Source organism: Protobothrops mucrosquamatus, unplaced genomic scaffold (genome assembly GCF_001527695.2).
Source record: "Protobothrops mucrosquamatus isolate PMUCROS unplaced genomic scaffold, P.Mucros_1.0 scaffold277, whole genome shotgun sequence".
Classification (NCBI taxonomy): Eukaryota; Metazoa; Chordata; class Lepidosauria; order Squamata; family Viperidae; genus Protobothrops; species Protobothrops mucrosquamatus.
Genome location: NW_015386621.1, coordinates 352,516 through 365,458, shown reverse-complemented (window position 1 = coordinate 365,458; position 12,943 = coordinate 352,516). Strand labels below are relative to the sequence as shown.

General features: G+C 38.8%; 1 protein-coding gene across 1 annotated transcript in view; it reads left to right on the top strand.

Moving 5' to 3' along the window:
- Positions 1–8,933: 8,933 nt before the first annotated feature.
- The window catches only part of LOC107286357 (macrophage metalloelastase), an 11,902-nt gene continuing 7,892 nt past the window's right edge, over positions 8,934–12,943 (top strand). Inside the window, exon 1 of the mRNA XM_015814713.1 lies at positions 8,934–9,120. Within this exon, the coding sequence (XP_015670199.1) occupies positions 9,007–9,120 (114 nt within the window). The 5' untranslated portion in view covers positions 8,934–9,006. The remainder of the gene's footprint in view (positions 9,121–12,943) is intronic.

Here is a 12,943-nt window from a genome sequence, read left to right as displayed (position 1 = left end):
CACCTAAAGTTACTCTATGAAGGGGGGGATGGATGATTTCTAAATATGATATATAAAATAAATAAAATTAATTGACTTTAGCTACGTTTCACTGTTCAAAATAATGGACTACACTTTGATGTACTGTATGATCAAAGTGTAGTCCACTGTTTTATCTCATTAAAACTGTGCTCTGCAGAGACCATTTAAGCATAAGAATGTACAAAATTTGCAAATGTTTCCAAATATTTCAAGACCAAAATTCATATGTTTTGTTCCAAACTCAGTGCAGGTAGTCCTCAGGTTATGACCACAATTGAACCCCAAATTTCTGTTGCTAAGCAAGTCAGTTGTTAAGTGAATTTTATTAACTTTCTTGCCACAGGTGACAAGTGAATCACCACAGTTCTTAAGTTAGTAACATGGTTGTTAAGTGAATCTAGCTTCCCCATTGACTTTGCTTGTCAGAAGGTCACAAAAAGTGATCATATGACCTCAGGGACACTGCAACCATCATAAACATGAGTCAGTTGCCAAACATCCAAATTTTGATCACCTGACCCTGGGGATGCTGCAACAGTCATAAGTGTGAAGTCAGCCAGAAGTCAGTGTCATTGTAACTTCAAATGGTAACTAAATGAATTGTTGTAATAATTGTGCCATTATTTTTGGGACTTGTTCGAATATGTTTGTTTAAAAAGTTTTTACCAATAGATATTATGTACTTTCTTTGTTTGCTAATGATGAAACAGGGAAGAAAGGAGATCTTGAGAACTGAGACAATATTTTAATTCTACCATTTGCTTCATCCTATTGTCACCCTGTCTTTTATCTTGGACACTATATGTCATATTTTTCATCTACGTTAGATAGCTGGCCTGTTTCAATGGCTGATTTATTTTATGGAAAAGACCAATGAGCTATTTCATGTATTTCCATCTCAATCCCAATCAACAAGATGACAACATTAAAAGGGGAGATTATTTCAAACAAACACCTCGTCCCAATTTCACAAAACAGCCACTGACACAATCCCACAATTCTCCCCTTTTCCTCATCTTTTCTTCCCAGCTGTTGTTGGATGGGGGAGGAAAGGAAGATTATGTGAGTGGCTGAGAAACTGTCACAGAATGTTGAAAATGAGGATCATGTCATCCTGGCAATGCTGAAGCAGCCACTTCTTTCCCAAATTTTATTCCTTTGGGAATAACAGGTCCCAGGATTCCATATGTTAGCCAATTTGAGGTAACTTTGTTGACAACGTTTTGCCCTATAATATACCATTTCACCCAGTTAAAGGTTAAAGGCATGAGAGTTTTAGTAGTATAAAAAATATTTATGAAATGCTTATACAAAGTAAATTCTTTATGAGCAATACATAAAGGGGCTTAAAATAAGTACAGATGCATATAAAAATTAATGCAAGTACAGAATAAAATATATATAAAGTAGAAGAATGTTTATTTATACAAATTACCAGCAAATTTACAAAAAAACCACATCAGTAGAACAATAGTCATGTTTGCATCATCTCTTTCCGAGTTGTCACTGCGGCTATCCAGAAATTGGTCACTATGGGGAGGGGGGGAATCCAGAAATAAGAAAAAGTGAATTAAAACATAAATAAATCCCTTGTTTTTCGAAGAGCTGCTAAAAGACTCTTTTGGCTGCTCTTCTAAAGTCAAGAGCCCCCAAAGGGCTAAATTCCACAACCTGGAAGGAATGTATTTTGCAGAAGAAATCTGATTACTGTATTAATATGCCTCCAATGAGAAAATATCAAATATCAAAGCAGGTTAATTATTGAACCTAAACTTTGGCATCTGTTACCTGAATTGATTGTGCTGGAAAAGGACTAAAACTGAAAGTTTTTATTTTGGCTCTGTTATTACTGTATTTTTTTATTATTAGATTTTTTTCCCTTCCCTGATTATTTTTTTCCCCTTCCCTGATTATTTTTTCCCCTTTGATTTCTTTCCTTTTTTATTCCTTTTGAAATGCAGCACTTCAGGATCTATCTCCAGAAACAGGGATTTACCACAGCATGAACTCAGTATATCTGTCTGCAACATTTTGCAACTGTAGGAAGGAAATTCAACTCTCACCATTTAAACTTCTGCTATTCAATCTTCTCCCATTCCTCCTCATCCAATTTCAGCCAATTTCAAGGCAAAAGATCAGAAATTACACTTAAACAGATTCAACACCAAAGCTGAAATGATACAGGCACCCAGCTAGCCAAATAAAGAAAGTCTCCTTAGAATATCAGACTTCCCCTATCTAGCTGACATTCCCCCCTTTCATAAACAAAGGGTTATTTATTTCTGAGGCATGTTCTGTTCTTATGCTTTCCGAAAAGCAGAAGGGCTTTTCTATAAAAGAAGCTACTCTGAGAAATTGGCATATGTCCACCTCCAAACAGTTGATCTTCTACCTTGCTTATACTGTGTCTTTGCAAATAAACTTCTCTTCTGCTTCAAGCCATTATTCTGTGTTGCATTTATTTCAATGAATAAACTGGAGTTATCGGAATGATTGTCTTGCATTCATTTCCAAATCTTCATTAGTGGCTACAAAATATATACAAGGTAGAAGAATGTTAATTTATTTTCTTCAAGCTGCAGGATTAATGGAAGCCATTTTGCTGACTAAGGAGAAGGTCAAAATAACCTGAATGTAGCAGGCAGTTGAACTGAATCATGCTCTCTACTCATCTGAAGAAAACGGGCTCACCTGGGACAGATTTTGGTGGAATTTATACACCTTCCCTGAAGTAAACGAAAATGGCTAGCAGAATCTCTTGCAATGTCTCCTACATACCATCCATCATTGTCCACTTAAGAGAACTGTGTAATAATACAGCTGGCCATGACACTTCCATGATAAAATGGCCGAAGTGTATAGCTTTCAAGGAAGAAGTAGCAGGAGATTTTAAAACTTTTCTTTGCTATTGTTCTTTTTCTGAAATTGCATGTCCTCAAGGCATCCCTGACACATTTCAAGCAGAGAAAAAGCATGTTTATCTTTTAGCAAGTGATGCAGGAATAAAAGCCTCTTCATCTGTCACTTCCTCTGATCCCTCTTTTAGGCTAATAAAGATGCTTTAGGATTAGAATGTTTATCATGTGCCAAAGATAAACTTGAGCAAATCAAAGTTATAATACATGTGAATTTAGAGAACAACATTTTTAGCAGACAAGATCTCCATCATTCAGGATGAACCTAGATAGCTGGAAGCAAACGTGGATTATGTGGGAACTTGGATTATTATCATTTATTATCACAGAAATAATAATAATCCAAGTTCCCACATAATCCATGTTTGCTTCCAGCTATCTAACTTCATCCTGAATGATGGAGATCTTGTCTGCTAAAAGTATTGTTCTCTAAATTCACATGTATTATAACTTTGATTTTCTCAAAGTTTATCTTTGGCACACAATAAACATTCTGATCCTAAAGCATCTTTATTAGCCTAAAACCGCCACATTTATTAGCATTATTCTGGCATTTACTGTAAACTCCAAACATATTTGAAAGATGCCCGTTTGACAAGGCTGTCCTAAAGTTACCCAGGATACATTTCTATCTTTCCATACCCAAAACAAAAAGGGAAAAGAACCCACTAACAATCTGTTTTCTTATCGTACTTGTTTGTGGCTCTCATATTAAATACTTCTCAGCACATTGGGCTGGATGGAGGGATGGATGAATGAAGAGAGAGAGAGAGAGAGAGAGAGAGAGAGAGGCCCTGGATAGGAAGACCAGAAATGTAATGACAATGAATCATTCACTTCATCTACATGTTGACAGACTCCACTTACCAAGGAAAATAGGTGGGCGTGGAATGTTGCAAGTGCAACCAGACAATTAAAGAAGGGAAAAGGGCTTTGGAAGGTAAGTGATGAAGATGCACTGAAGCTAGTATACCAGGAAAGCTTGCTGAGATGGAGAGGCAAAACTTGCATACAAGAAAGACCAAATGAAGAATAGAAAAGAGACATGGCAAGGCAAAGCATTACGTGGCCAGTACATTTTTAAAAAAATAGGAGGCAAAGCAGACAATAACAAGACCTGGCAATGGTTAAGAGTAGAAATACTGAAGAAAGAGACAGAAGGGCTAATTCTGGCTGCACAAGACCAAGCCTTAAGAACAAATGTATACAAAGTCAGAATTGAGAAGACAATAACAGACAGCAAATGCTACCTCAGCAAAGAAGCGGAAGAAACAATGGATCACCTGGTTAGTTGCTGCAAGAAGATAGCACAAACAATGACAAAGTAGTGACAAAGTAGTGACAATGGTGGATTAAAAGATCCACAAGAAAGACCATATACCTGCAAGCAAGAACTGGTGGAATCATAAAATAGAAAAAGCCATAGAAAAAGAAGAAGCTAAATTGCTCTGAGGCTTCAGAGTTTAGAGACAAGAACTTGCCACATAATACCCCAGACTTAACAATTGCTAATAAGAATGACACAAAAAGTCTGGATAGTGGATGGGGCATTAGACAGAAGAATTGACAATAACAAAATCATCATCAGTCAATTGAAGAAGGCAGCTTTATTCAGAACAACTTACCTCCTGCAATAATACCTTTAACACCATCAAAGAACAACATCTGCCTATCCCAGGTCCTTGGGAAGGACTCAGTAGATGGACAAAAATGACTCTGTGCTAAGCCATAATAATAATAATAATTGGTGATGGACTGGTGATAGGGGAATGAAGGCTAAAACATATGAAGAATGGTTACAGGAATTGGGTAGGTCTAGTTTAATGAAGAGAAGGACTGGGGTGACATGATAGCAGTGTTCCAATATCTCAGGGGCTGCCACAAAGAAGAGGGAATCAAGCTATTCTCTAAAGTACCTGAAGGCAGGACAAGAAGCAATGGATGGAAACTAATCAAGAAAAAAGGTAACCTTGAACTAAGGACAAATTTTCTGTCAGTTAGAACAATTAATCAGTGGAACAACCTGCCTCCGGCAGTTGTCAATGTGCCAACCCTGGAGGTTTTTAAGAAGAGATTGGACAACAATTTGTCTGAAATGATATAGGGTTTCCTGCTTAAGCAGGGGGTTGGACTAAAAGATGCCCATGGTCCCTTCCAATTCTGTTATTCTGAATCAAACTCTCTTTGTGTTTCAAGCATTGCTGCCTCTCTCCATCTAATACAGTTTCACAGAGAAGCCTGAACATTCAGCAGTCTGCATTTTCTTATATCAGATATTCAGTTCCTGTTTGTTATTTTTATAAAGTTTTAGTGCTCTATTTGCAAGTTACCTGATACTGTTTGTGAAAGAGATGGAGCATTAGGATTGAAATGAATGATTGCACTTTGCTCTAAATGCACTGCAGTTTAAAATCATTTCACTGACCAATGGGGCACGTGGTAAAAGACACATTTGGACAATGCGAAGTGTAAAAATTATAACATGATCTCTTCAATGTAGAAGCAAGAATACATCATGACTACAGTGTTTTAAGAATAGAATTGTACATAATGACTAAACATTGTGCTAAAATTGTCTATTAGAGGCTAAAGATAGCTTCATACAACATGTCAGCCTTCCCACAAATACCAAACAGGAAACATACTATATGAGCTACTTCTATTTGATTGTAATTCTACATTAACAGCATCTTGCAAGTCTGAAAGTACAAATCTCCCAGGTTCTGTTATAGTCTGAGAAGTTAGGGAGAATCCCCTCTAAGCCTCTTTCTCTACCTATTATGCAGCTGCGGGCTGAACCTTCTCTTATCTGATCGCTTCCTTAGGCAGTATCTCTTTCCCCCATTTCTCAAGGTCTTTCTGACCTACTATTACAACATGCACAACACAACATAAATAAATTTTACACTTAGGTGGTTTGGGTTGCGTGTTTAACTGGTGTGAATCTCCTCTGATTTATTTAGGGTTCAACACAGGTATTTCTCAACTTACAGCCACAACTGAGCCCAAAATTTTTGTTGCTAAATGAGACATTTGTTAGGTGAGTTTTGCCCCATTTTACAATTTTTCTTGCCATAGTTGTTAAGTGAATCGTTGCAGTTGTTAAGTTATTAACACGGTTGTTAAGTGAATTCGGCTTCCCATTGACTTTGCTTATCAGAAGTTCGCAAAAGATGATCACATGACCCCGGGACATAAATATGAAACAGTTACCAGGCATCTGAATTTTGATCACATGACCATGGAAGTGCCACAACAGTCATTAGTGTGAAAAACAATCATAAGTCATTTTTTTCAGTACCGTTGCAGTTTTGAACAGTCCCTAAATAAACTACTTGTATTTTGTATGAGTTCAGAAAACAGCTTAAGTCAGTATTATGGTTATATTAAGACATCAAATTGTTAGATCCAGACTTAGACTAATTTAAGGCTCACCAATTTGGCCCTTTTCAAATCCATCAGGCAACATATACAGGGACCACTGAATTGGGGAAATCTGAACATCAGCATGAGGCTTCTTTTTTCTTTTTTTGTCCACCTGAAAGATCTGCACCAAGTTTCATTCTGCCTAAATCCGGCATCCTCTTTAAGATGTTAAATGGTATGCCAGTGACAATCTGTGATCATTAATATTTCAACTTTAATGATTAATATTTTCCTTTCAAAAACAGGTGTTGCTGAAGGGCAATTTGTTAATCATTCTCAAGTAACTTTGTCTACCAAAACTTCCTCATAAACAAAGGGATTTTCCAAGTTCTTGCACACATTCTATGAGGTGGTGAGTAGGTAAAATAGTCTGGTTCTCACAAGATCGTTTCAGCACCAAAGGCAGAGTCACTCTTTGTCTTTATCTCAGTCATGAGCTTGTTCTGAAACAGGGGCGGGTCTGAAAGTGACTGAACAAAGCCCTGTCTTGATTCATATCTAACTTTAGCTTCTTTATGTCAGCCAAAATATTCTAAAAATTATCTTAATATGAGATGGGTTTCTCCTTTCTATCATATTGTTTCTCCTTTTTATCTTATTGACTAGTTTTGCACAGCATACTAGACTAGACTAAAACATGATAGAATCATTTATGATTCAGCACATGGAGCGGATTCAGCTCTTGTTAGCAGGTTGTGGAATCAGGCTATCATGTGAAGGCATTATATGTATTTACTACATAATCAATCAATCAGAATAGAGCTGGAAGGGACCTTGGAGGTTTTCTAGTCCAACCCCCTGCTCAAGCAGGAGACCCTATGCCATTTCAGAAAAGTGGCTGTGCAGTCTCTTCTTAAACAGCTCCAGTGATGATGCACCCACAACTTCTGGAGGCAAGCTATTCCACTGGCTAATTGTTCTTTCACTAGATTACAACATAAATCACTAGATCACAAAATGTAGTCCTCGATTTGCAACTGTTCATTTAGTGACCATTCAAAGTTGCAACGGCACTGAAAAAAGTGACTTACGGACATTTTTCATACTTATGACCTTTGCAGCATCACCATGGTGTGTGATCAAAATTTGGACACTTGGCAATTGGTTTATACTTATAACAGTTGCAGTGTCCGAGGGTCATGTGATCACCTTTTGCAACCTTCTGACAAACAAAGTCAATGGGGAAGCCAGATTCATTTAACAAGTGTGTTACTAACTTAACAACTGCAGGGGATCACTTAACAACTGCAGCAAGAAAGGTTGTAAAATGAGGCAAAATTCACTTAACAATTGTCTCATTAGCAACATAAATTTTGGGCTCAATTGTGGTCGTAAGTTGTGGACTGCCTGTAATGGGGAAAGGGTTCCACTCTTTTTTTCAAAAAGATAAGATAGAAGAAAAAGAAGATGGGAAGCTAGCATCTCCGATGAATTATATGAATCTATAACTGTATGCGAGTGAGTTGTGAATGAGATAAAATTTTGGTAGTTTGAAGTCTGAAGATTGTTCATTCTGGGAGGTCTAAAAAGAATGCATAATAGGGTAACATTCCACAAATGGCTACACTTCTCTCTAAGTAACCTGGGAGCCTGTTTTGCAAAGTCCCACAACCGGTAGATGAGAGGACAGCTGAATGCTTGACAGTATGGCACAGGAAGCTGCAGGACTGTTGGCGTGGTCCCATTCTTTCTTCAGTTGAGGTCTTGCAGTATTCATCCAAATGATGGAAGGGGCTAAAGATCCTCCAGGTACATAAAGTTTCATATGCTACCAGAGAAAGCAACTGAAGTCATATAGTTTTAAAAAGTGGAAATGTAAATACAGCTAAGGACATAGAACTTCTGACACTTTTCAACAGTAAATTCTGTTCGACAGAAAATTCAGTTTTCAACAGAAAATTCTGACAATTTTCAACAGTGTTATAAGTCATCCACCATGGCTACTTTTACAAACTATAACTCTTCGCACTCTTAAATCAGAAGCATAACCTGTGAACGGCTCTTCCACTTTTCATTCCTCTGCATACAAGCTCTCTGCAAGTCTTCATAGAAAATAATACTCGGTTTGATTGTTCACTTCATTTGCATGCTGTTTAATCCCAAAAGCTCTGGGCAGCTAACAATCCTAAAATTAGATAACACCCACAAAACCAAAATGTGGAAAAAGAGAATAATTTCAAAAATATATAAAATAAACATATCAAAATGCTAAGTCTTGGTGGCAAGCAAAAAAAAAAAATAAGATTGGGCAAGACAAACAATATTAGGTCTTTCCCAATTACGTTGGACTGAATTTTGAAAAGTCAACTTCCCTTTAGCCTGTGGTTTAGGGGATTAAAGAAAAAAATTGAAAAGGGGGAGAGAAATAAAGTACCTCTTGCACGTATACATCAGTGGAAATGTCAACAAGGAAGAAACAAAAGCTATCAAGCTGTGCTTCCCGATGATATTTTGAAATTCTGACACTTGAACAAAAATATTTCAGAAACAAGCAGAAAAAAGCAGACAAATGCCATAAAATGAGTCACCTGGAATCTTACAACAATCATTTGTTCACTCAGGCTTATAAAAGCCAGTGTTCTTGGGCTACAAGACATTGAGGGCTAAAGACTTGCTTCTTTAAAGCTAGTTTGGAAGCTCTAGCATGAACCACTTGATGATCTTGAGTGCTTTGATGCTGTGGCCATGCAGCACTGCCTTTCCACTACTCAATCCCAAATCTTCACTATCCTACATCAAGAACCTGAAATTCATAGAGGTATGTAACCACGCAGGTCGTGATCTCTGATGCCATAGAATTGCTCTGCCACTGAGAAAGGGTTCCATTTTGCGAATATATCATGGGATAAATGCAGTTTATTAAGAGTGCAATGATGCATGATTCCTTTTACAGGTGCAGTCAATATATGCAAGAACTATGCAAGAAAAAGAAAGTACGTTCTATCCTAAACTACATCCGTATGCAGACATTAGCAGGCTGTACAATGAGCTAAATAATTCTTCTTTCACATCTTGCCTATTGTTAGGGTTTTTCTTCATAACAATAACAGATACAAAGACTATTTGTTTTTCCCTCACTAAACTGTTTTATTGTATAAAATTAAACTATCTTATTCTATCCCGAAGATGCTTTTTCAAGAGGCAACTGGACTTTCTTGTTTTTCTTTCAAGACATTTCGCTTCTCATCCAAGAAGCTTCATCCTAATACTCTAAGTCTACAACTATTCTATTCCTATTTTTTAATCCATATATTTCTGCTTTGGAATTGTCTTTCTATGTTCCTGTTCCAATGTTAGCACTATCTTTTCTTAGCTATTTTTTTTTTTTAAACTTTCCTTGAAATTGTAGCCAGACTGTCAATTTGCATGTGAAAACCCTTTTCTCTTCTTTATAGACTTCTGAATGGGCTTTTCTATTGCCCCCAGCACTCATAGTCCTCTGTTTCTGGAGCTGGTTTGCAAAATACTATAGGACAGTGGTGGCGAACCTATGTTACACATGCCAGAGGGGGCACTCAAAGTCTTCTCTGTGGGCATGGACACCGTCGCTCCAGCCCTGCCTCCCTCCACAGCCACCTCCTCACCAGCAGCCACCCCAGAGGAAAGTCACCCCTGAGCAAGGCCCACGCGGAGTATTGCAGCCAATGACATAGCAGTGGGCAAAGGAGACAAGACTCCGCCCTGGTGTCCCGTGCACGCAGTTGATGCTGCAGAGCACAGGCAGAAGGCGTGTATGCCATGGCACAGCTGGGCCACCTGGGTGATCTACAGTGGGCCATGGAGTTGATGGGTGGCCCTTCAAGTGGGGGGGCAGGGCGTGAGGCAGAGCAGGGGTAGGTCCATTTTTTGAGCAATCGGTCTCTAAAAGAATCACCATCACTGTCACAAAGCAAAATTGACATTGCCAACAAATTCGGAGTGCTTGGGTATAGTTAGGAAGGCACTGACTTTTCTAAGCTGCCCTATCTATGTTTCCTGGTAAAATATATAGGAAAATCCCATTGGATGAAAATTCCATGTAGGGTTAGGGTTAGGTCACCATGAATTCATAGAGCAAAATGGACATCGCCAACAAATTTGGAGTGCTTGGGTAAGATTAGGAGGGCACTGACTTTTCTAGCCTGCCCTATCCATGTTTCCTGGTAAAATACATGGGAAAATCCCATTGAACGGAAATTCCATGTAGGGTTAGGGTTAGGTCACCATGAATTCATAGAGCAAAATGGATATCGCTAATAAATTCGGAGTGTTTGGATATGGTTAGGAAGGCGCTGACTTTTCTAAGCTGCCCTATCCATGTTTCCTGGTAAAATAAATGGGAAAATCCTATTGGAGGAAAATTCCACGTAGGATTAGGTCACCATGAATTCATAGAGCAAAATGGATATTGCCTACAAATTTGGAGTGCTTGGGTATGGTTAGGAGGCACTGACTTTTCTCGGCTGCCCTATCTATGTTTCCTGGTAAAATACATGAGAAAATCCCATTGGAGGAAAATTCCACTTAGAGTTAGGGTTAGGTCACCATGAACTCGTAGAGCAAAATGGATATTGCCAACAAATTCAGAGTGCTTGGCACTGACTTTTCTAGCCTGTCCTATCTATGTTTCCTGGTAAAATATATGGGAAAATCCCATTGGAGGAACATTCCACTTAGAGTTAAGGTTAGGTCACCATGAACTCATAGAGCAGTGGTGGCGAACCTATGGCACGCATGCCAGAGGTGGCAGTCAGAGCCCTCTCTGTGGGCATCCGTGCCATTGCCCCAGCCCGCCTCCCCCCGCAGCGTCCTCCTCACAGCATCCTCCCCAGAGGAGAGTCACCCCCGATCGCGGCCTGCGAGGAGCAGTGCAGCCAAGGACATGGCAGCCGGGCAGCCGGGACAAGACTCCGCCCTTGCACCCCATCGCATGCAGTTGATGCTGTGGGGCGCGGGTTGAGGGCGTGGACGGCATGGCACTGCTAGGCCACCTGGGCGATCTGCAGCGGGCCATGGAGGTGGTAGGTGGCACTGCGGGCGGGGTGGGTGGTGTGGCGGAGGGTGGGGCAGGGTCCAGAGCGAGGGCAAGTCCTGTCTCTAAAAGTTTCGGCATCACTGCTATAGGAAGTTTGCTTGCTTGTTTTTGCAAACTCTGGTGGAGCTCTTTTCCTCCAGGTCTCTCAGCTCAGATTCTCAGAGGTCTCGCAGCTCCAAAAATTATGGTTTTCTCTAGCTGTCTGAAGAATATAATACTGCTGAAGTGCCTGCTTGATTGAGTTTTCCACATCTCTGCTTGAATGAATGAATGAATGAATGAATGAATGAATGAATGAATGAATGAATGAATGAATGAATGAATGAATGAATGCTCTATTTGGCAAAGTGTGATTAGACACACAAGGAATTTGTCTCTGGTGCAAAAGCTCTCAGTGTACATGCAAAGCAACAGAATAATAATAATAATAATTATAATAATAATAATAATACCGGTAAGAGAGGGGCATAAAGAAGATAATAATAATAATGCAGCCAGACTACATGGGTTAATACACATAGACATTAGACAGCACTGTGACAATTAGGTGTTCAGCATAGTGATGGCACAAGGGAAAAAACTGTCCCTGTGTCTAGTTGTTTTGGCATGCAACATCCTATAGCGCCATCCCAAGGGGAGGAATTGAAACAGTTTGTGTCCAGGATATGTGAAGTCTACAGATATCTTCTCAGCCCTCCTTCTGACACACACAATATACAGGTCTATGGAAGGCAGGCTGGTTACAATTTTTCTTTCTGCTTTCTTTGTTCTTTCTTTCTTGTTTTTGGTTTCCTTTTTTAATAAAACAAACTCTCCAGTTAAGGAAAGTGTGGAGCTTCTTTCTAGATAGCACCAAACTTCAGGATCTCAGGAGGGAAAAAATGCCTGCTCACTCCTCTAAACAATGACGTAGACATGCAAGGGGGTTGTAACAAAGGACCATGTTTTTGCTTTGCTCATGTGACACCAAAATAAAAGTTTGTTATTTGATTTCTGAATTTCAATTTCTGCCAAGAATCAATTCTATGCAAGTGCACTTGCATATTTTATATGCATATGCTCTATCATTTATATGCACATCTTCAATCTATGTTTCTATTCTATAGGTGCATTCCCAATTCTGCAGGGACAAATTATGAGGAATTTAAAAGGGGGAGACAAACTAATAACTAAAAAAAACTTACACTTGTCCTAGGGTGCAACTATTTATATTCTAAATTTCTATGATTTATACTTTTCTTATTCATCACTAGATCATAGGATATTTACCCATGTAGTAGGGCTGTATTACTATTCATCTTCTCATCTTTCCTATTACTTTCTCCTATTGGTATCTTATGATTCATCACTTTGCTGTTTGTATTTTGTGATTGTACCTTATGATTTAAGATTATGACTTATTACTTTATTGTTTGTATGTAACCAAGAGCTTATGTTCGTATGTACACTGTATGTTTACTGCACATTTGTAGTTTGTACGTACGCTGAGAGCTTGTGCACTGGTGACAAATTTCTTGTGTGTCCTATCACACTTGGCCAATATAGTATTCTATTCTATTCTATTCTA